The 22,753-nt window shown below is 61.9% G+C and overlaps 1 protein-coding gene and 2 long non-coding RNA genes across 5 annotated transcripts in view; all 3 read left to right on the forward strand.

The window, feature by feature from the left end:
* The window catches only part of LOC306640618, a 395,158-nt gene that overhangs the window by 338,990 nt on the left and 33,415 nt on the right, over positions 1-22,753 (forward strand). The window lies entirely within an intron of this gene.
* On the forward strand, positions 403-14,829 carry TSPAN32 (tetraspanin 32). Of its 3 annotated transcripts, XM_079104021.1 has the most exons (9): positions 403-589; positions 1,873-1,987; positions 2,773-2,870; positions 6,368-6,442; positions 9,487-9,588; positions 10,090-10,176; positions 11,753-11,836; positions 12,143-12,234; positions 12,935-13,221. In XM_079104021.1, the coding sequence occupies exons 1-9, from the start codon at positions 524-526 to the stop codon at positions 13,080-13,082; spliced, it is 867 nt and encodes a 288-aa protein (XP_078960147.1). In that variant the 5' UTR covers positions 403-523; the 3' UTR covers positions 13,083-13,221. The 3 variants fall into 3 exon arrangements, with proteins under 3 accessions (XP_078960147.1, XP_078960148.1, XP_078960146.1); XM_079104022.1 differs by lacking the exon at positions 12,143-12,234; XM_079104020.1 differs by lacking the exons at positions 2,773-2,870; positions 12,143-12,234 and having other exon boundaries at positions 12,935-14,829.
* LOC306640108 lies at positions 14,830-15,339 on the forward strand. The gene is made up of 2 exons (XR_013757742.1): positions 14,830-14,904; positions 15,047-15,339. It is a non-coding gene; the product is annotated as an uncharacterized lncRNA (long non-coding RNA).

Below are 22,753 nucleotides of genomic sequence, written 5' to 3' on the forward strand. Positions count from 1 at the left end.
TGCCCCGATCATGCTTTATATCATCAAGTGTGATTGCTGACTCCGCCTTTAACGAAGGGCCCCAGCTCTGCCTGACTTACCCTCCTGCCCCGGAGGCTCTGGAAGCCAAATTTCCCGAGGACCTGTAAGCATGGCGTCCCTTAGATCCTGCCTGCCTCAGGTCCCAGGCAGGACTCCTTGGCTGCAGCCGCACCACGCTCTACTCTGTCCCCTTGGCCACCCGTGACTTCCCAGCCTCCCAGGGGTGCCTGGTGGCCTCAGCAGGAACAGGGCCACGCCTGCCTGGGAGGCCTCAGATATCAGCAAATGCCTGTGTCTGGGCCAGACTGGGGGCCACAGGGGGTGGGCCTCACTGCCTCCACTTCCTGCCTGCCCTTGGTCCAGGGCACCCAGCCACCCCACTCTGGGTGCGTTGACAGATGGGCGGATGTGCCTACCTCCTGGGCGGGCAGCTGTGGTCTAAGGCCCCTGCCTGTCAGGAAGCCACGCAGAGGAACAGAGGAAAGGAGAGGAGGCGACCACCATGGGGCCTGGGAGGCGAGTCAGGGTCGCCAAGTGCCAGATGCTGCTCACCTGCTTCCTTGTCTTGGTAACAGGCAGGGTGGGCAGGAGGGTGGGGCGGCAGGGCTGTGCCCAGGCCTAACACACTCACACACACACACACACACACACTCACAACTGCACACACCAGGCAGGAGGGTGGGCTGGCAGGGCTGGGCCCAGGCCTAACACACTCACACACACACACACACACACACTCACAACTGCACACACCAGGCAGGAGGGTGGGCTGGCAGGGCTGGGCCCAGGCCTAACACACTCACACACACACACACACACACACACTCACAACTGCACACACTAGGCAGGAGGGTGGGCTGGCAGGGCTGGGCCCAGGCCTAACACACTCACACACACACACACACACACACACACTCACAACTGCACACACCAGGCAGGAGGGTGGGCTGGCAGGGCTGGGCCCAGGCCTAACACACTCACACACTCACACACACACACACTCACAACTGCACACACCAGGCAGGAGGGTGGGCTGGCAGGGCTGGGCCCAGGCCTAACACACTCACACACTCACACACACACACACTCACAACTGCACACACCAGGCAGGAGGGTGGGCTGGCAGGGCTGGGCCCAGGCCTAACACACTCACACACTCACACACACACACACTCACAACTGCACACACCAGGCAGGATGGTGGGCTGGCAGGGCTGGGCCCAGGCCTAACACACTCACACACACACACACACACACACTCACAACTGCACACACTAGGCAGGAGGGTGGGCTGGCAGGGCTGGGCCCAGGCCTAACACACTCACACACACACACACACACACACACACACACTCACAACTGCACACACCAGGCAGGAGGGTGGGCTGGCAGGGCTGGGCCCAGGCCTAACACACACACACACACACACACTCACACTTGCACACACTCACACTTGCACACATCAGGCAGGAGGGTGGGGAGGCAGGGCTGGACCCAGGCCTAACACACACACATGTACACACCCACACACACACACACACAAACACACTCCCACACATACACACACACACCGGGCCTGCTGCCCAAATCTGCCCCTGTACACTTACACTGGGGTCCCCAGTGGCCATTCCTGACATCTGGATAGGAGGGCCCCGTGGACAGTGACCATCCTCCCGAGGGGCCTGGGCTGGGGTGGAGCGGCAAGGCCAGGGAAGGGGTGCTGGCTGCCTGGGCTCCAGGGCTCTCTGGCCTCTTCCTGCCCGTGGAGGGAGTCTGGGGGCAGCCGCTGCCCTGTGCCTCGGGCTCAGGGCACAGGCACAAGCCCCGTGCTCCAAGCCCGCCCACCCCTAGCTGCTGAGCCTCTCTGTGGCCACCTTGGCGGCACGTGCTCACTTCGGGGACCACTTTGCCGTTGTCAGCCAGGCATCCTTGGAGAGGAACCCGTGTGAGGCCATGAGCCACTGGGGTGAGTGAGGCCAGAGCGGCCGCAGGGCTCGGGCAGCAGCCCCAGGGAAAAGGCTGCTGGGAGGACTCTGGCCTGGGGACGCGGGCCCAGCTCCCCAGCTCCAGCCAGTCCAGAGGACCTGCTTTGCGCAGGAACCAGGGGGTCAGGGCAGGAAGGGGCCTCCCTGGTGTCCTGCCGATGTCTGGAACTCCCACCAGAGGGTGGGGATGGTGTGGGTGTGCCTGGGGGTCATGGAACCCAGGTCCCTGCTGTCGGAGCTCAGTGCACATCAGGGGCTAGTGGGACGCAGCAGAGGACACTGAGGAAGGGGCGGGCCCGCGGGGCCACGTCCACCACAGCAAGGCAGCCTGCTTACTGAGGGAATGTCCCAGGCAGCAGCAAAAGGAGGGCGTAGGGCGGCTGCCCGAGAGCAAGGGTAGAGGAAGCAGGCCATGAGGGTGGGCCCGGCAGGCCCAGCCCTGGCCCTGAGCCTCCCTGGAGCAGGAAGCCTGGGGCCTGGGTCTGGGCCGGTAAGGCCACGGCCGCACATGGACACCCATCACCGGGGCACAGGGTGCAGCTTAAAGATGACCCTGAAGCAGGGCGCCACAAGACCAGCTCGCCCCTCGTCCCCCTGCCTCAGAAAGGAGGCTACGTGCAGTGGGAGGCGCATCCCCGTCTAATGGGGAGGCATGGCTTCCCCAGGGGTCCAGTACCACTGCTGTGACCCCGAGTTGGACGCAGGCCCAGGACCTGCGACTCAGCCCCTCGTAGACCCCGCCCTCCTCCTCTCTACCCCCACCCAGTCTTCTATACCGGCATCAGCCTGGCGGGGCTGCTGAGCCTGGGAGCTGCCCTGAGCGCCGCGGCCACCACAAGAGAGGCCCAAGGCCCCCTGGCCATGGTGAGTGCCCTTGGATCCCCCAGCCCCCAGGCAGGGCCCAAAGCTGGGGAGGCGGGAAGCCCAGGGAGCAGCCTCACCTGCACCTGAAATGTCCGAGCAGAAACAGGCCCGAGGGTGGCGGCCAGCCAACCCAGCACGGTTCCCGGCCCTGGACCATCTTCCTCACAACCGCAGACCTACAGGAGCCCTGAAAGGCCAAGCCGGCCCTCTAGCCCAGGAACCATGCCCTGAGGACCCGGGGGGCCTGGTTCCGCTACCCAGAGGACCTGGGTCGAGGTTTGGGCACATTCCATTCCTATTGGGAGGAGACCGGCAGGGCCGGGAGACCGCTCTTGCCAAGTTCTCTGCTTCCCTCCCTCCCCACTACCAGCAGGGCCTCCCTGGCCATGAGGGCTCAGCGCCTGGTCCTCGGCCAGCCCTTCACGACCACCCCAGCCACCTGCTGGCCACGCCCCTCCATGGCCGTCTTTCCTTTCCTGCTCACCTGAGCTGGGAGCTCCTCTCTGGTGCTCTGGCTCTCACCTGTCCCTCCCTTCCAGCCCCGAGGTCCCCCTCCCCACCTCCAACCCTCTGCACCTGGGGACACCTGCCCTCACGCAGGCCTCCCTTCCCCTGCCTACCAATGGCCAGGGGGTAGCCTGCACTGGGGGCTGAGGTGGAACTCACTGGGGCTCCCTGAGGTCTGCCGGGCGGGCAGGTCCTCAGCCTAACCCTGTGTTCGGTGCAGGCCTGCTGATGACCCCAGGGACAGTGGCCTCCTGGAGTTGCGGCAGGGGCTCGCATCCTGGGTGGGCCGAGGAGCAGAGCAGCTGCAGCCTCAGAGTCCCAGTGGGGACCCAGGGGTGGGGCAGGAACAGCTCTGGCCATGAGTGGGCACTAAAACCAGACCTGTGCGGCCTGCTTTGGGGGCCGCGGGGAGGCCCCAGCAAGGAAAGGACCGGGCTGGTGGGCTGTGCTCCCTCAGTGAGTCCTCTGCCAGAGAGACGCCCCAGCGAAGGCGGAAGGCCGCCGCGAGAGGCCGGCACCAGGGCTGCGTGCCGGACGCCAGGGGGCGCCATGGAGCCTGGCTTAAGGCCACAGCACAAGCGGCAGAAGGCAGCAGGTGGGCCACAGGCTCCTGTCCCTGTCCCCACACCGGGCCCGTGCTGCCTGGCCCTACCCTGGTCTTCCTGGGTTCCCTAGGGGATCCGTAGCCACGGAGACGGGGATGGCCTGGGGTCTTGATCCTGCCTCCCCAGCAGACTCGGCCTGGCAGGCTTAGAAGGCCAGGGCTTGCAGGACCCCCAGCTGGTCACCTACGCAGGGCTGGGGTCCGAGGCCACTCCAGGCCCAGTGCAGGCCCCCCACACACTCCTGAACCCTGCACCCTCGACCCCAGCTGGGACAGTGAGCCCAGAAAGTGGACACAGGGACTCTGGGAGACCTACCCAGGACCGCTGCCCCACTGGGCTGTGTTGGGCTGTGGCTTACCCTGGCCCGCCCTGCCCTGGACTGAGCGGGCATGGCTGTCTGTGTTCCGTACCTGGGTGACTGAGTGTAAAAGCACATGTGAAGGGTGCAGGGTGGGGCAGCAAGTGGAAAGATTTTTTTCGGATGTGACTGTGTCTGGCTGCCCCCCCCCTTCCTGCCCCACCCTCTGTAGCCTCCTGCACAGGAAATGGAGGAGTAGCCTGGTCACACAGCTCAGTGGGCCACAGCAGCCCAAGGAGGCCATTCAAGACGTTTGTGCGTTTCTTTTCATTTAGAATGAGCACCTGGCCTGCCCAGCATCCTCTGCACTGTGGACGCCTTGGGGGGGGCCCATCCACTGCCCCAGACCCTCTCCACAGAGAGGGAGAGAGAAGGGAGAGGCAGTAGTTGGTGCTCTTTCTCTTGAGGAATGAAGTGGTTTCTGGAAAATGCTGGTCTGTGCGCTGGCCCGTGGCCTCGAGGCTAGGAGACAGCCTTGCACACTGGCTTCCAGATGGGGAGACAGCCCATGGCCAGCCCCAGCATGAGGAGGAGGGGAAGAGGGGCAGGCCGAAAAGGAAGGAGGAGCGAAGGGAAGGAGGGAGAAGAGGGTGAAGAGACAGCAGGGAGAGAAGAGGAGGAGGGAGAGGGTGGAACCAGGCTTCCAGGGCTGGCCCCAGACAGGCACGTGGAGAGGAGGGCTCCCCCAACCCCGAGCCTGTGCCCAGGTTGGGGGACCAATGAGGCCGTGTGTCCCTGCCGTCCTGGCAAAGGTCTGTGGGTCCCTCTGCATCCGGAGGTGTCTCTCCATCCACCTGGAGGTGCCCATGAGGGACTAGGGAGCCTCCCACTGCAGGCCCAGGGTACAGAGGATCCCTGGGAACACGGTGGGCCGAGCCACACGCTGGCGTTGCTCCTGGGTCCGGGTACACTGACACAGAAGGGCTGACCATGGGGGCCTCCACACGCTGGGTGGGCCGTGGACAGAGCCTGGATCCACCCTCCAGAGTGCCAGGAGGAGGCTCAGTGGAGACCCAGGCCCTGCGTCACTAAATGGGTCTGTGGTGGGGGGTGTTCAAGGGCTCTTGGTCTGAAACAGTCCACAAAGCGTGGACTCAGCGCAGTCTCAGGGGAGGGGTCCCAGCGTCTGTCAGCTTCTTCAAAGGGGTGTCCAAAGTCTGGACCCTGAAAGAGGGAGGACAGCACGGGGGAGCTGGCGAACAGGGGTGCCCCACCCGTCCAGAGCAAGGGGGACGGCTGGCTTGGCCCTGCCACAAGCCGGGGCGTGGAGGGAGTGTTGGTAGCTCACCAGGGGGAGTGCGGTCACAGCTCCCCCAAGGTGACTCGCCCCCACCCTGTCCCCACCTCCTTCCACCCAGAGGACTGGCTCCCTGGGCTGCAGACTGGTCCTGGGTGGGTGGCTGCACCCCACCCTCACCAGGCACATTTCTGAAAACAAAGCAAAACAACCTCCCGCCACCCACCACTCACCCACCCACCGCATGGCCGAGAGCCACGTCCCTTCCTGGAGAGTGGGTCTGCTTCCCCAGGAGAATCCTGGTGCAGGGAGGCTCTGCCTGGCCCTCCTGGGTACACGTCCTCCCTGAAGCATCCGGTGAACCCAGGTCCCATCATCCCAGCAACGCCTGCCCTTCCCGGGGCAAGCAGTGTGGCACTGTGATTGGCAGGTCCTCTAGAGCTAGCAGGCAGAATGGGGGAAACTTTTCCAAAAAAAGCTCTGAAGAAGTGATCGGAAAGGGACGCACCAACCAAGGTCTTCCCATCGTCCAAAGTCTCCCGCTCAGGCAACGCCGCCAGCTGGGTGTGGCGGCCCACTCCTGTATCCTAGAGACTTGGGAGGCTGAGGCAGGAGGGTCACATGTCCAGAGTCAACCCCAGCAACTGAGCGAGGTCCTGTCTCAAAATATAAAACGGAACTGGCTGGGGATGTAGTTCGGCAGTAGAGCCCCTGGCTTCACCCCCAGCACACCACCTGTGGGCCCCGCCCAGGCCCCAGGCCTGCGCCGTGACCGGGCCCCCTGTTCCAGGGCTTCGGGTGCTTCGCCCTGGCGTTCTGCGGCCTGGTGCAGGTGGCCCTCTGGAGGTTCCACAACCCCACCCAGGTGAGTGCAGCTGTCCCTCCTCAGGCGGAAGGCCGGAGCGTGCCCAGGTGTGACGGGTGGAGGGGCCCCTGAGGGCAGGTCGCTGCCTCTGTGCAGGGAAGGGCGCTCTCCTGGCGAGGGCAGCCGCCCCTTGGGGAGGAAGAGAGAGCAGCTTCCCCTCCCTTGTCCCTCAGCTAAGCCAGGAGCCCTGGACGATGCACCTGGGGAGCGGGAGGTCTGAGGGATGGACTGGAGAGGTAGACATTTCCAGGGAATGCAGAGTGGGCTTGGGATGCGGCCACCTGGCAGAGGACTTACTTGCCCAGAAAATGCACAAAGAGGGACTTGAATCCTGACTCAGACCTGGAGGGCCAGGAGGACGCAGTGGGGAAGGGGGCCTGGAGGACAGTGGTGGGCAAGTCCTGGCCTCAATGACCGCACAGCTGTCCTTCCTGGACACTGCCCTGCCTGGAAGGGGGCTGCCTCAGTGGCCCAGAGGCAGGGTCCAAGGGCATCCTGACTGAAAATCCAGCAGGTCGGACAGGAGGGAAGGCCTCTCAAGTCCCCAGCAGCTGGGTAGAGGCTGGCAGCAGAACTCAGGCCCCAACTAGCCCTTTAGAGTCCAGAGCAGGCAAGGCCCTGGGCCAGGCCGGGAAGCCTGGGGCGGGTGGCTCAGCTCCACACAGGGGCAGGAGAGCCCAGGAGCAGGGGACATGACTCTCGGAGTCCTAGTGCCCCCCACGTCTTAAGGGTCCAGTTACCCAGCCCCAACACACACGATACCCGAGTAAACATGCAAGATTCAAGGCTCGCATGCAAGGCTGGGGAGGGAGGTCCTCTGGAGGCCTCTGAGTGGCCAGTCACACCTGTGGTTTGCAGATGGAGGGCCCACCTCTGGGGTCCCGAGTGTGCTCAGGTGGAATTGCTGCCTCTTCTCCCTTCCCTGCCCACAGGTCTCACCCAAGTGCCCACCCCAGAGACCAAAGAGAGGGAAACACCATTTCCTCTGGCCCAGAAGGATCTGGAGGGGCGTGGGCCCCTGACAGCTAAGGTTTTGGGGAAGAGATCCAGCAGTCCAGCTGGGGGAGAGCAGGGCCAGAACTGCAGCTGGGTGTTACATTTCCTGTCCACTGAGGGACGGGTGGTCTAGCCAGTTGGGTGGCCGGGGGACTCTGAAGCCCTGTGTGTTTACACTCTGAGCCCAGGACTAACAACAGCTCAGGAGCAGAGGGGGGGTCCAGCAGGGTACCCAGGACAGAGGCCATCTGGGGCCTGCACCCCAGGAAGGAAGAGGACCAAAAGCAAACAGCCAGCCTGGCTCAGCCCTAGGGCAGATGCGCAGACCCCTGCAGCTCCCCATGTGACCTCCTACCTGAGCAGTGAGGGGTAGTGACCCAGCCATGGCAGGTCTCAGGGATGACCAAGTCTCAGGATGAGCCCCGGCCTCAGTCTGCAGCACTGAGTAGTCTGAGGGACAGGAGCTCTGTGGCTCTGGTCCTGGCCACCCGGCTGCTGCACAGCCTCGCTGTGGGGAGACTCCCCCGACCACTGCGGACGAGGCGCAGAGCCCCCGCGCCACAATGGCTCTCCCCTGAGAAACATGGGCCTGGGCTCCGACAGCCCTGCTGAGCCCCATAACTGAACCAGCCCTGCAGGGAGGGGCCACCTGGCCCCCCAGGGCCCCTGAGGCCAGGCTGTAGGGTCCGCATCCTCAGTCACGGAGAGGGACGCCTGCCGGGCCAAGCAAGCCCCTCAGGCCGACAGAGGCGTTCCTCTCCTGTCCTGCAGGAAGGAGGAGAGCGGGCACAGGCTCTGGGGAGCGTGGGATCCTCTCTGGGCTGTGATGGGCTGCAGTCGGAGAGGAGGACCTGCCCCCAGGCCAGCTCTGCAAGGCCCCTCACCCTCCCCAGGACCTCCCAGCAGGGCTCAGCTCCCATGCACACTCCAGGAGGCTGAAGCCTAGACCTGGCCCGGGCCTGCAGTGGCCGAGGCCAGCTTGGCGCCCTGGCCTGGGTGGTGGGGGCAGACTGAGGCAGGATTTGAGATGACTCATGAGGGACGTCTGACTTTCATTAGCCATCAGTGCCAGGAGCAGCGTCTGGCACAGAAGGTCTGTCTGGCACAGAAAGGGATCTGGGCTTGGGCAGGGCCAGCTAAGCCTCCACTGCCTGCCTGCCCAACTGCCCACCCCAGACCTGCAGTCTGTTGATGGGGGCCTGCTGTGGGGACCAGGCCCCAGAGAAATGAGGGCCCAGAGACAGTCACCTTCCTTTCTGCAGGGCAGACAATCTTCTTCACCCCAGTCCCACGGGGCAGCCCTAGCGCACCCTAGCTGTCCACATGGCGTGGAGTGGAGGGGAGGACTCGGGGTCTGTAAGGCAGGAAGGAGGCATTGGGGCCTGCCCTGGGCCAGGAGACCAGCCACCCCTGGGACAGTCAGGGGTGCCTTTCTGGAGTAGGTGGGACTCCATCTTGCTTCTGCAGGGATACTCAGCAAGGGCAGGACATGGGCAAAGGCATGGAGGCCTAGGGATGGGGTGTGGAGGGAAGCCAGCCAGCCTGGCCCACGCCAGCCTCCTCCATCCTCTGCCCCACGTGACCTCATCCACCTGGAATGGAACTGGGTACCCGTGGCTTCCCTACTCAGGGCCTTATGTGGAGCCTGCTGCCTGGGTTCTGGATGGTTCAGGAGAGCTCTATGAGCACATTTGGGGGGTGAGGTCCTGGCCCCAGGTGTCCCCTGAGGCTCCTCACTGGCCCCACTCATTGCACATGCCCAGACCACAGCAACAAGTGGACGCTTCCCTTGACCACAGTCCCCAGGACCATAGTTGAGGGACACAGCCTCTGCTTTATTCCTCCAGTCCCCTGAGGAAGCAGGAGGCCACATGGAAGGCCATCATGGGGAAAGAGGCCCGCAGTTGAAGTCCAGGACCCCTGTGATGGGGACCCAGAGCCTCTGGAGCGCCCCCTGGAGGAGGGGGGAATCACGGGGTGTGGGCTCTGCCTGGCCTCTCGGAGCAGCTCCCCCAGGCCCGAGCCTCCCCATGGTGCTCTGCGTGCAGGTGGAGGACGCCGTGCTGGACACCTTCGACCTGGTGTACCATCAGGCAGTGAGGAGCCCATCCAGAATCCGGGTGCAGGAGCTGGCCGCCATCCAGGACACGGTGAGTGTGGACAGGCCTTCCCCTCGCCAGTGGTGCTGCAGGTGGTCGGCCTCGCTCTGCCTCACAGAATGGGCGCTGGGCACCCTCCAGAGGCAGCTGTCCTGCGCCAGGTCCCAAGGGTTCCCAGGACCCAGGCCACGGCTGCCCACCTACGGGTAGAAGGTAAGAGCTCGGGCCCTTCCTCTCCCCCAGCAGGGCTACCCATTGAGGATTTCAGGATGGAGAGGACAGAGCGTCAGGGCAAGTGGGTGCCCCGTGCGCCACAGCACCGTGGCCCCGCATGAGGGTTGCTGGCCCTCGAGTCACAGGAAGGCTGTGGGCCTCCCCCTAGCTAGGGCCAGCCCACCAGGGGCTGTGCCTCAGCAGAAGCAGCTGTGACACTGGGCAGCTCTGCCTCTGGGAGCCAGGTCTGCAGGACCCAGCTAGGTCATTCGTCCTTGGGTTCCTCAGTTTCCTCACCGTCCTGACCAGAGCCTATAGCTCCCTGCCTCTGTCTTGCAGTTTCTGTGCTGTGGGAAGAGGTCTCCTTTCCGACTTCTGGGGAGCGGGGAAGTCGACCCCTGCAAGGGCGAGAAGGCAGCAGGAGAGGTGAGGAGGAGGAGCCTGCACACTGGCCAGGCAGGACACTGGCCAGGCAGGACACGGCCTCGGGTGTAGCCCCAAGGACATCCTGCACCCCACCTTCCCCACACCCAGAGGGCCTTCGTGGAAGGGCCTTGGGAAGGTTCCATGAGAGAGGAGGCCGCAGGGAGCGGGTACTGTGCGTGAAGCTCGTGGTGGCCAGCTGGCTCCTGGCCTGGGCCCGGCCCTCTGTAAGCTGGACACAGGCGTGGGCTCCACTCACTCTTTTACTCCCTCACACGGCTCCCAGCTTTGCGCTCCCCAAGGCTAGGTGGACCCTGCCCTTGGAAACCTCTAGAAGCTGACAGCAAGAGGGTGGTCAGGCCTGCCTGGGGAGCAGCAGGAAGGCCGTTCCAGGAAGAGACCTGAGCTTGAGGGCAGCCCCGGTAAGGCCGGCCCCTCTCCCTGGGCCTGGACCAGGACCTGGCCACCCTCTCTTCTCTCCTGCTGCCCCACTTATTCTGGAAATAGACAGCCCTATCTCCTGGCGGATGTGCCTGGCGACCCTCCAAGGAACAGAGGCAGGTGGGCAATGGCTCGAGGCCCAGAAGAGCCGTCCACAGCACTCCCACCCCAGGGCCAGCAGGGCCAGGGTGCTGGGAGGGACTGAGCCCTTCCAACCAAGGACAGTCCGCAGGGCCCACTGCAAACAGCGGCCAGGGTCTGGCTGTGAAGGGCCCCGGGGAAGCAGGGCCAGCACAGGTCAGCTGGTGTGGTCCAGGAGGAGGCCTGCTGACAGGAGGGTGGGTCCTTTTTCCCTCTGGGAACTGGAATTCCCGACTCAATGGCAAGTTGGGTCCCCAGTGAGGAATGAAGGGACTTCTGTTCCTGGCCAGGGACAGGGAAAGCAGGAGGCACTCACAGCTTCCGGCCCTCAGGGGTTGGGGGGTCAAAGAGACGGGGTTGAAGAAGTGGCTGGGGCAGGAAGCGGTGGGTCCTTCACTGTCGGAAGTTAGAGGCCACCCAGGTCACTCTGGCTGTGTCTTAGAGCCAGCAGGTCTCGGCCAGCACACCTGAAGGGAACGTCTGGCCTTTTGGCATCCCGACCAGGGTGGGCAGAGATTCACGAGGCCACCCAGGGGCTCAGGAGGCAGCCATCACCTCCCTCCCGGAGAGAACCTCTGTGGATGCTGTGCTCTGCGGTCAGCAAGGGGAGGCCAGGATGGGGGCAGCAAGGGGAACCCCACACCCCTTCGCGGGCTGTTTCTCTGTCCTCCCCGTTGTTCCACGCCCTCTGGACACTGAGGTGCTGTGCCCTTGTGGTCGCCAGCAGGAGCTGGACAAGTGGCCTGCGCAGGAGCTCAGGGCAGCTCTGGGCCCAGGCACAGTAGTTGCTGGGGCTCCACGGTAGCCAGTTCGTATCCTGGGTTTCACCTGCCCTCTGTGCCTCATCCAGAGCGCCGGGTGATTCTCCCCGGGAATGTGCTGCACCCCAACTTCCCGCAGCCTAGCATTGCCGGGGGGCCCTGCTGCTCTGTGGCTCCTAGGGGCTGGGCAGGGAGGTCTGGTCAGAGGTCTGCCCTGTATGCTGCGCCCTGCCTAGGACTGTCTGCAGAGCATCCGGAGCTTCCTGAAGACACAGCAGAACATCGCCTCCATGCTGACCAGCACTGGCCTGGCCCTCACGGTACCCTCCCCTGATGCCCCTCCCCAAATCCCTCCCTTGCCCTGCCTAAGCCCCGCCACAGAAGGGCAGGGTGTGGCCGCCTCCAGCTGATAGCCTCGGCCAAGACAGCGGCCTTGGGCATCACAGCGTCCTCAGGCAGGAGTCAGCCACCGGTCAGGAGGCGGCCTGAGGGGGACAGTGTCTGCCTGCTGCTTGTCCAAGACACCTGGGCCCCTCCTAATGCTGTGAAGTCCAGACTCCTCGGGGCTCCCCATCCCAGGGTGTCGGTGCCCCTGTGACTTCGGGGTGTCCGACTCCTCCACTCAGGGCTACGCCATGCTGCTCAGCTCCTTCCTCTGGGCTGCCGTCCGCTCCGGCCGTGGCTTGGACCGTAGAGGCAAATACACCCTGACTGCACGGTAGGCCCCGGGGCCCACCGGATGCCTTCAAGGGCCCTGCAGCCCCACAGCAGGTCCAAGGGTGTCTGCCTCTGCCTGGGTGGGCAAGACCCCTGGACCAAGAGTCTCCAGAAGAAGCACTTTGGATGGCCAGCCACACTGGGGGTGGGGACAGGCCAGCACACACTCCACACTGCCCACCTCCAGTCTCTGCCAAGACCTAGCCTGGCACCTGCCACCCATGGACACTGGCACCGAGAGGGACATGCTGCCAGGGCCCTCCAGGTTACAGCCCCAGGCCAGGATCTCTCTCAGGGCTTCCCATGCTCAGGAGCAGGAAGGACCCATACCCAGGGGCCAGGAAGGCCCCCTGCCTCCATGTGCCTGGGCACCCCAGCCTGCTAGCTCAGTCACCCACCTGCTTGCCCAATTTTGCCTCCCTGCCTGTGATCCTGCCTAGCCCCTCCGTGTTTTCGGACAGTCCCCAAAAGAGCATTCTGGAACACTCAGTGCTCCTAGAATGTTCTAGAACAACCTCAGTTCTGCCTTAGAATGTTCTATAGCAGCCTCACAGACCCCTCTAGAATGTTCTACAACATCCTCACAGTCCCCTCCAGAACTCTATGACAGTCTCACAATTCTCTCTAGAGCATTCTGGAACAGATTTATGGTCTCCTCTAGAACATTCTGGAATGGCTTCACCATTCTTTCTGCTTCTCAGAGCCTGTGGCTGCCAGGTGCAGGAGCTCAGCCGCTTCACACGCTCCCAGGGTGGACCTGCACCTCAACACCCCTCCGAAGCAGAGACCCTTGCTGGTCATCAGGGTCCAAGAGGATGCTTGGACGAAGCTCATCCACTTCAGGGCTAATGATCTGAGGGGACCCTGTCCCGCCACCAGTCTGCCCACAGACACAAAGGCACCAGACAGGCTTCACAGGATCCGTAAGGAAGCTGGGCAGCATCCTTCAGGTGGTGGGGAAGGAGAGACGACCCAGCCAGACAGACAGACTCCATGCAGAGCAGAGGGAAGCCACAGCAATTCTCTGACACTGCAGAATGAAAGGGGTGAGGACAGAGGAGACAGGGAGCACGGGAGAATGGGAGTACCAGGCTCGCCACAAGGACGGCCACTGCTGGCCAAGTCCCAGGGCAGGGGCCCGATGCCAGGGGCCCCAACAGATGAGATCTGTCCCCCTGCCTCAAAAGAAAAGCAGGAGATGGCGAAACAGGAAAACAACCTTGCTTGCCGGGAGGTGGCCCTGGGACGCGGACCTAGGGTGGTCCTCGGCCACCAACCACAATCTGCAGACAACACAGGTTGCAAAGCTGGCAGTCCTGCCAGGTGGTAACCCGGTCGTTTTTCTGGGACTGGTCACGCGGAGTCTTCAAGCATCAAGCAAATTGCTGTGGCCATCTCTGTTTGCCCCTTGGGGCGTCCATCAGAACTGTGACCCTGGAGTTCCAGATACATGGAGGGAAGAGCAGCCCAGAAAGGGGCAGTTCAGAGACAGAAGCAGAGTGCGGTCGGTCACAAGCCCTCTCCACGCTGCCCCTCGTCGCCACGCTGGCTTCCTGCTCCAACACACAGCACAAGCTCGGCGGCTCACAGCTCTGAGGCTCAGAGTCCAGGTGGGCTGGGTGGGTGCTCCTCTCAGGGTCTCACGGAGCCAAGTCCTCACTGGGACAGGCAGGAGGGGCCTCATCCAGAGGCTGCTGGGAGGCTCGACTTCCGGGACCCCTCTGACTGTTGGAAGAAGCAGCATCTTGGAATTGTAGGCCTGAGGTCCCTTCCTCCTCTCCGCCTGCCAACCGTGGCCACTCTCTGCTTTACGAGGTGACCCCATTCCTCCTTCTGTGCCCACCTTCACTCAACCCGCAAGTCTTCCTCAAGCTTCAGATTCTCCGGCTTTTACCAGCTAAGAAGGTCCCACGAGGAGCTGAGGCCACCTGCATCCTCTCCCTAACTGAGAGTCTTTAAATTGTGGTGAACACACAGACCCTGGAGCCCCCCATCTCAGTCATCCTTCAGTGTCCACCCAGGGCACTGAGCATGTCCACCCTGCTGGACCACCATCACCACCGTCCACCTCCTGAGCTTTCCCATTCCCCAAACTGAAGCTCTGTCCCCAAAATGCTGGCTCCCAGCCCTCTCCAGCCGCTGGAACCCACTGCACTTTCTGTCCCTGGGGATCTTGGGGCTCAGGGACCTCACGGAAATGGAATCTCACAACACTCAGAATAGCGTCCTCCAGCTCCACCACGTGCCACGTGTCAGGACTCCTGGAGGAGAAATCTTATCACATTGCCAGTGATGTCACAGTCCTGTTCCAAGGGATCCGGTACCCTGAGCAGACCGGGCGCGTCCGTCTTCCCACGCGTCAGAGCACTGAACATCGATGAATCCACAAGCCGCACGCTCTCACTCATGACACTCACGCTCGCTTGGTGGTGGACCGCGGCAGCCACAGGTGCCTTCTTTCCGTGCCAATCTGAAGTACTGACGTCTCTCTCAAGTCACAGAGGGCACCTTACCGTGATGTGTGGGTGACAGAACTGCCAAGAAAGGGTCAGCAGTGGCCACAGGGTTCAGCCACAGAGCCGCACAGAGCCAGAGAGCAGATAACGGTTGTGCTGCCCAGCACAGGGTCCAGCCGCAGAGCCCCAGGGACAGGCTGCCGCCTGCTCACTAGGTGAGCTGCCTTAGGTGCGTCCCGCCTTCCAGGTGACGGCTGGGTCCTTGGTGCTCTGGGTGTTGGACATGCTCATGAGCTGGCGTCCCAGGTAACCAGGTTGACAGGCCCGTGTCCGCGTGCCTCTGATCTAACCCTACAGGTGCTCGCGAGGTCCTTTTTATCACAACCACATCACCAGTTCATGCCTCGCGACTGCTGCTCAGCTGGTTGGTCGTGTCCTTGACCTCTGTGCGTCCATCGTCTGTGGTTTCCAGCTTGGCCGGACGAGTCACACGCCACTCTGCCTAGTGCTGGACTGGAATGGAGACCTCAGGGGCTGGGCTGGGAAAGGATTCAGGACCCAGGCAAGACGCGGGGCGGGCAGGGGCTTCCGAGGTCCTGCTCGCCCAGCCTCTGTCGCTGGACACTAAACCACCTCTCTGTTGAACCGTCTGAATGTCTGCGGAGTTCGCTCAGCCTCCGAGGTCCCGGGGCTCAGCTCAGTTCAGAACTTCCACAAGCGGGGGTGGGCCCTACCTCCCACCAAGGCCAGCCGAGGGGGCTCCCCAAACATGAACCATCCCACCATGCCAGCCAAGAGGTGGTGAGGCCCACGCCTCCACCCCTTTCTACGCACACGCACTTCCCACAAGAAAGTGAGGGCCGGGTGCGGCTCAGTGGTGGACACCAGCTGGCCTAGCATGCGAGGACCTGGGTTCCACCCCAGCATCACCAAGAGCAACCAAGAAAGCCTGGCCTCACATAGGGCTCTTGCAGCAGGACTCAGCCGCGAAGGGAGACGCCCCCGTGTCTCCAGGGTTCCTGCCCAGCGGCCCCGGGTCTCCAGGGGGGCTCCGCTCTGGTTCTGCAGCCTGTGGAACAATCAGGAAGACCCGGGACCCCCTGGACGCAATGGGGGAAGAGCGGGGAGGAAGCAGGGCCAGAGCTGCGGGCTTCACCCAGAGCGTGGGAGCTCCCTTCCACGTCCTTCCCTCCCACCCGACTCAGCTCCAGCGACAGGCCTCGTCTGAGGGCCCGGACTCCGGGGACCTAACCCGGGTCCTTCCGGGGGCCCCGCAGCACCCAGACCTTCGTCATGCCTCCACTCAGAGCCCAGTGGAGCGGGAGGTGGAGCCCACCTGGGTGGGAGGAGCGCCTTCCTGCGACTCCCCGCCTGGCTGGCGCCTCTGGCCTCCCGGGCAGCCCTTTGCAGGGAGCAGGACGACAGGGCCAGTGCCGCCGCTGCTCTGCCGTCTTCAGGGCAGCCTGGAGCAAACCGGCTCCTCTCCCTAAGACAGCGGCATAGACGAATGGCCAGGGCCTCCTCCGTGCCTCCTCGCCTCCGGCCCTCACCCACTTCTCTCCAGATGTGCTGTGGTGAGGAAAGAGGCGGGGCCGCCTGAGCCCACCTAGGGTGAGCGGCAGGTTGGGACCCCAGCCGTCGCCAAGGCCCTCTTATGACCCCCTTGTGGTGGGGAAGACCGAGGCCACCCACAGCTCCAACTCAGGGAGACGGCTGTTGGTCTCTGGCCCCAGCTTTCCTTTCTTGGCTACTAAGATCCCCAGACCTGGAGTTCAAGTCTTGACGGGGCCAGAAGGCTCGGCTTTTTCTGTGAATGGCTTCTGGCCACAGCCAGGAGTGTCGCCCCCTCTGCACCCCTCGAGCCCACCTGTGGATTCTGGCTCTGGAAGCGGCACCCACTGGCTGCTGGTGCCGTGTGCAATGGCACCCCACCCGGCGTTGAGGTGACCTCTTCCCGCTTGGCCCTGGACGAGGCCTGAGAAGCCAGCTGCACTCACAGGGTTCTCCTGCAAGAGCAGGGTCCACGGCAGCCCTGGGGTCCCGCTCGTCTCCCATGGCCGTGAAGTCAGTTCCTCATCCAGAAGCAACACGGTGTGCCCTCCAGGGTCCCCCATGTGCTGCAGTTCAGTCCCCATTGTGAGCATCAGGAGGCAAAAAGTGAGTCCTGCCCTGTTGTTTAGAGGGGGCCTTCCGAAGTTGAACGGGATCGGGTAAGGTGAGCGGGCGGGGCATGGCTGAATCCTGGAGGCTTTTTAGGAAGGAGACCAGAGACCCAAACCCGCGCCCCCTCCGTCCTGCCTCAGGACACCCTACACCAACCTAGGACTCTGCCAGCAAAGGGACCATTGCCAGGTGCAGCCCCTTGACCTTGCCCCTCCAGAACCATGAGCTGAAATAAACCTCTCTTCTTCAAAAGGGTCCCGCCTCAGGCATTAGGCTACCGCAAAGAGACAGGGCTAAGGTAGAAAGCTGGCGGGTAGGACTGCGCTCTCTGCCCGAGCTGTCCTCACCGTGGGGAGGCAGCGTAGGAGCTGGGTAGCCAGCAGAGGACGGGGCGTTTGGAGGTGCAGGCTAGGAAGCGCCTCGGGCACTGGAAGTGGGGTGGTTCTGGTGGGGATTCAGAAGACGGAGAAACAAGAAAGAGCCAGCACGTCTTAGAGGCTGGCTTGGTGTCGTGACCAGAGGCTGGCCGAAGTGCGGACAGTCGACACGGTGCCGATGAGGCTTCACCGAAAACCCGTCACTGTGGAGACGGGGGTTCCACTGCACATGGGCTAATGGTCACCCTCGTTACCCCGAGGCACAGAACTTGGACGCTCAGCGCCCGTGCCCTGGGACCGTGAGGGGGGCCGACCAAGAATGAGGGGCTGTCTCACTTATTTGGTGAAACGAATTTTAACACTGTGAAACGCTCAGGCTGTGGCTTGAGTATTATTGGCTGTTTTTGGTCAGAGTTACAGTGAGGCCCTGGAGCAGGAGGAAGCAAAGACGGGCAGCCTGCAGCCTGGCAGGTGCCACATAGAACTGGATCGCTAACGAGCTTAACGGATCAGAGGCCAGGGGCTTTGTGTCAGGACAACTGGACAGTCCTCTGGGGCATCTCAGACGCTTCGCGGAGAGCTCTGCTTCACGTGCTCTGCTGGAGGAGGGCTCCCCGGGCCCCTTCGAGTGCTCGTCCCAGGGACGGCGCTCGGGCTGGGACGTGCCCGGGTCTGCACACTCAGCCCCTCCCGCCTGGCAGCACGTCCGGCAGCACATCCTGGGGTCACTCAGGTCTGCGTGCATCTGCCAGCCAGGTCTGCTCCCTGTTCTGCATCTGTGTCTCCTGCCCACTGCTGGTCGGGGCCCTGCACCTTTTCCTGCTGGCCTGAGGGGAGCTCACAGGAGCCTGCACAGGAGCTGACTGTGGTCTGTCTGGGGCCGGGCTTCACGCTCCGCCGTGGCTTCTGATGAACAAACATTCCTCATTCCTCTTTTTACCTTCTCGTGAAATCGTAACGCAGAAAAGCAGCAGCAGGCGTAATAGAGGGAACATGGGGCTGATTCTGGGTCACCCAGGCCAGGGCACGGTGCCCTGCCATTGGTTCAAACGCCAGTCTAGATGTCAGCAAGAGGGTGCCTTCAGTGTGGTGCGCACTTGGGCCAGGCGGGGTGGTGCATGCCCGTAATCCCAGCACCTCAGGAGGACCAAGCAGGAGGACCACAAGGTCAAGGCCGTCCTCAGCAACTAAGCGAGACCCTGCCTCAAAATAAAAATAAAAAGAACTGGGGACGTGGCTCAGGGCTCAATCCTCAGTATCAGATAAAGAAAATCAAATAAGATTGGTAGACTCAGAGTAGAGCTGGTCACCCCCGTGAGGTGGGGCCTCATGCAGTCAGCTGAGGACTGAAGAGCAGACGCAGGCTCCTAGGGAAGGAATTGGCCTCAGGTTTGAGGCTCAGAATCCCTGCCCGCGTCCCCATCCGTCTGCCTGACCCACGGAGTTCAGGTTCTGCAGCCCCCGTCACACAAGCCAGGCCCTTGAACTAGTCTACGTGTCTGTGAATGCACGTGAGTGGCACACATGTGTAGCGCACACGCGTGGCAGCTGGGTCCCCCCGTCCTCCCCCTGGAGGCCGCGGACGCCCAGTTCCTCAACCCAGCAACAGCCTCTGCTGCTTCTCCCCCTCACCCCTCCCCTCTGAGCGTCTTAAAGTAATCACAACAAAACGCTCCTAATTAGATTAAATTGCAAACAGCTCGCGACTTCCAGCATAAATAGACAAATAGTTCAGCAAATCCAGCATTCATCTCCAAAAGCAGAGGCAACTCTTCAACGAAACCACAATCCATTGGCACAGGAGCTAAGTGGCCAGTAATTCCCTGATGGCATCAAAAACAACCCACAGGCCGTTTTCCCATGTCCCCAAATGGCTCTCACTGCTGATTCGTCCGTGCCACGACCGGATGGAGCCACACTCTGGGAACATTCCCTAGTCTTCAGTGTGCCGTTCCCTCGCCTGTCCCACCCCAGTAGCTTCTCCAGTCAGGACTGTGCAGCAGGAGCCCAGGTCAGCTGCTGGGCGCCAGGCCTGGTGCCACGTCCTGGAACCCTGCCACGCCCCACTCATCCCTCTCCCAGGGGTCAGAAGCTGCGGGCTGCAGCAGGGCGCGAGAGTCCCCGGAGGGCCACTGGCCTGTGCTCCCGCGGCGCACACCCAGGTGCGTGCTGCTCCTTCTGCAAGGCTAGGGTCACCTGGGAAAAACCAGATGTTTCTATTAGGGCGGCTTTGGTGTTTGTGTCCCTGCCCCCCAATCCTGTTGGAACTTCACCTTCCGTCAGGGGTCAGTGGAAGGGTCTGCCTGAGGACCAGGTCACGAGGCCCCACCCTTGGGCCCTGGGTGGTGCGCAGAGGCTTCAAGCCGCGCTTGCTCTTCTCCCTCCCCACTCCCACCCCGCGAGGACACAGCGTGAGGCTGTACCGAGCGCTGAACCCTGAGACATCCGTGTCTCTTGTTTATAAATTGCTCAGCTACCCAGTCTCTGGTGAAAGCAGCAAGTATAGGCGAAGACACCGTGGTGAACTGGAACCTCTTTTTTGCAGCCAGCCCCCTGTCTGTGGGGTCACGCTGGCTGCAGCTCCCAGGAGCCTTTCCCTCTATCAGAGCCTCAGGGTGGGCCCTGCCCGGACCCCCTCGATAGGTGTTGTGAAACAGCATGTTTGATGGCGCGGCATCTGAAATCACCCCAAGGACCCCGTCCTGGCATCTCAGCCTCTTCTAGAGCGTGGGCTGCTCCCAGCCAGGCTTCCAGCAAACAAACCACAGCAGCGAGCTCCTCACGAAGATGGCTGCCCTTCCCCATCCTCTCCTCTCTCCCGGGGAAGCCAGCAACGGTGACGGCAGCCCTCTCAAGGACCAGCCAACAGCCAGTGAGAAACCGAGGTCCGGCCACGCGCCACGCCAAGGAGCCAGTCCAGCGGAGGCCTGAGCCACCGGCCTCAGGGGAGACCCTGAGCCTCAGGACCCAGCACTAACTAAGCCAAGCTCCCGTTTCCGCCCCAGGGACAGCGCGAGACCCGGACCTGCTGCTTTCTGTTAGTTTTTTAATGCAGTACAGTTTATTTCTGGCTTTATATAGGTTTCATTTCGAGAAAATTTCCAAAAAGAAAACTTGTTTTTAAAAGCTGTACTTTTAGCAATCCATCAAGTCTTTTAAAAATCGGTACTAAAATATGGCGGTGATGAGAAGACCAGGGAGAGCTCTCCCGGGATGATCCCACCCGGCAAAAGTAAGTGAGGCAATGGGACCACCACCAGCTGCGGGGCCACCGTGCCGCCACAGCCAGGTGCCCAGGCGGAGGCCACCAAGAGGGGGCAGGCGCACAGGGGCCTTGCTTTCAGCCCTGCCTGGCGTCTCCCCAGCGGGCTCAGCGCCCTCACGCCCCTCCTGGGCTGCCCAGTGCTGAGAGGGCGCTGCTTCCCTGAGTCCGCCGGGCGCTCTCCACCTTGCTAGCAGTGCTCCGCCTCCTGGGGCCTCCTGACCTCTGGCCTGCACTTCTGAACACTGCCTGAGACTGACAGAGTCACAGGAGCTGCCAGGAAACGCAGGGCAGGCCGGCCCGCCTCCCTCCTCCCTCCTCCCTCCTCCCTCCTCCCTCCTCCCCTCCTCCCTGCTCCCTCCGCCCTCCTCCCTCCTCCCCGCCTCCCTCCTCCCTCCTCCCTCCTCCCCGCCTCCCTCCTCCCTCCTCCCCGCCTCCCTCCTCCCTCCTCCCTCCTCCCTCCTCCCTCCTCCCTCCTCCCTCCTCCCTCCTCCCTCCTCCCCAGAAGCCGAGTCCTTTTTCACTCCTGCACCTGTTCTTATTTGCAGGCGCACGCACGCGTGTGAGTGTATGTGTTAGTGTGTGTGCATGAGTGTGCATGTGTGTGAATGTGTGTGTGCATGTGTGTTCGTGAGTGTGTGGGTGTTAATGTGTGTGAGTGGGAGTTCGTGTGAGTGTGACTGAGTGTGAGTGTGTTAGTATGTGAGAGTGTGATTGCATGTGTGACTGTGTGTGTGTGTTGTGACTGTGTGTGAATGAGTGTGTGACTGTGTATGAGTGTGACTGTGTGTATATGTAACTGTGTGTGTGACTGAGTGTGTGTTTGTGTATGTGTGTATGTGACTGCCAGTGTGTGTGTGACTGTGTAAATGTGTGTGACTAACTATGAATGTGTGTGTGACAGTGTGTAACTGTGTGTGTGAGTGTGAGTGTGTAACTGTGTGAGTGTGTGTGACTGTGTGAATATGTTTGTGTGTGTATGTGACTGTGTGTGTAAGCGTATGACTGTGTGTAACTATGTGAGTGTGTATGAGTTGTGACTGTGAGTGTGTAACTGTGTGTGTACGACTATGTGTGTGTGTGAATGTGTGTGTGACTGTGTGTGTGACTGTGTGTGAGTGTATGAGTGTGTGTGTGACTGTGTGTGTGAGTGTGTGACTGTGAATGTGTTCATGTGAGTATGTGACTGTGAGCATGTGAGTGTGTGTGACCGTGTGAATGTGTTTGTGTATGTATGTGACTGTGTGTGTGTGACTGTGTGAATGTGCTTGTGTGAGTATGTGTGTGACTGTAACTGTGTGTGACTGTGTGAATGTGTTTGTGTGAGTATGTGTGTGGCTGTGTGTAACTGTGTGTATTTGTGACTGTGTGAGAGTGTGTGACTGTGTGTGTAACTGTGTGTGTGAGTATAAGTGACTGTAAGTGTGTGTGAGTGTAACTGTGTGTGTGAATGTGAGTGTGTGAGTGTGTAAGTGTGTGTGAGTATAAGTGAGTGTGTGTGACTGTGTGAGTGTGAGTGTGTGAGTGAGCGTGAGTGTGTGTGTGAGTGTGGTCTGTGCAGTCACACTGCACGGCTGGCATGGCCGCAGCTGCCCAGTCAGAACCTCCTGGTCCACACTCCCTCCTGCCGCCTGCTCGGCCCCCGCAGCCCCGCAGCAGCCCCGCAGCAGCCCCGCCTGACAGCTGCTGACCTGCTCCCTCCACACTTGGGTCATGTCAGGAATGCTCCATGACGCTGACCACACAGCCCAGTGCTGGGTGGCCTTCGTCCCCTCCAGAGGTCTCAGCAGGCCAGGGCCCCAAGCTTCGGTCCTCACTACCTCCAACGACGGAGCAGCCTAGGGGATGGCCTGGCTGGGCTTGGGGTTGGTTCAACCTTGTTTTTCTCTTTTGTTTTGCTTTTGCTATGGTGGTGGTGGTTTTTCTGGTACTGTGGATGGAACCCAGGGACACTTTACCACTGGGCTTCATCCCCAGAACTTTTTTTTTTTTTTAAGTTTTTATTTTTGAAACAGGGTCTCACTGAGTTGCTGAGGCTGGCCTCAAACTTGTGATCCTCCTCCCGCAGCCTCTAAGTCTCTGGGATGACAGGCCTACCTGGCCACCACACTGGCTTAACCATCGGCTCTTTTAGGCCCCTTTTGGCCTGATCCCAACTCGGGCCATCACACAGAAAGCTGCAGCGACTGCCCACGTGCAGTCCTGAGTGGACATAGGTCTTCATTTCTTCTGGACAGTTGCCCAAGGGTGCAACCCCAGCTC

Source organism: Sciurus vulgaris (genome assembly GCF_902686455.1).
Source record: "Sciurus vulgaris genome assembly, chromosome: 11".
Lineage (NCBI taxonomy): Eukaryota > Metazoa > Chordata > Mammalia > Rodentia > Sciuridae > Sciurus > Sciurus vulgaris.

Excerpts from the sequence above, each read along its gene's own strand:
- TSPAN32 (XM_079104020.1), top strand. The coding sequence starts at position 524 with ATGGGGCCTGGGAGGCGAGTCAGGGTCGCCAAGTGCCAGATGCTGCTC. Across the intron at positions 590-1,872 it reads TCACCTGCTTCCTTGTCTTG|CTGCTGAGCCTCTCTGTGGC; the intron begins GTAACAGGCAGG and ends GCCCACCCCTAG. Across the intron at positions 11,837-12,934 it reads GCACTGGCCTGGCCCTCACG|AGCCTGTGGCTGCCAGGTGC; the intron begins GTACCCTCCCCT and ends TCTGCTTCTCAG.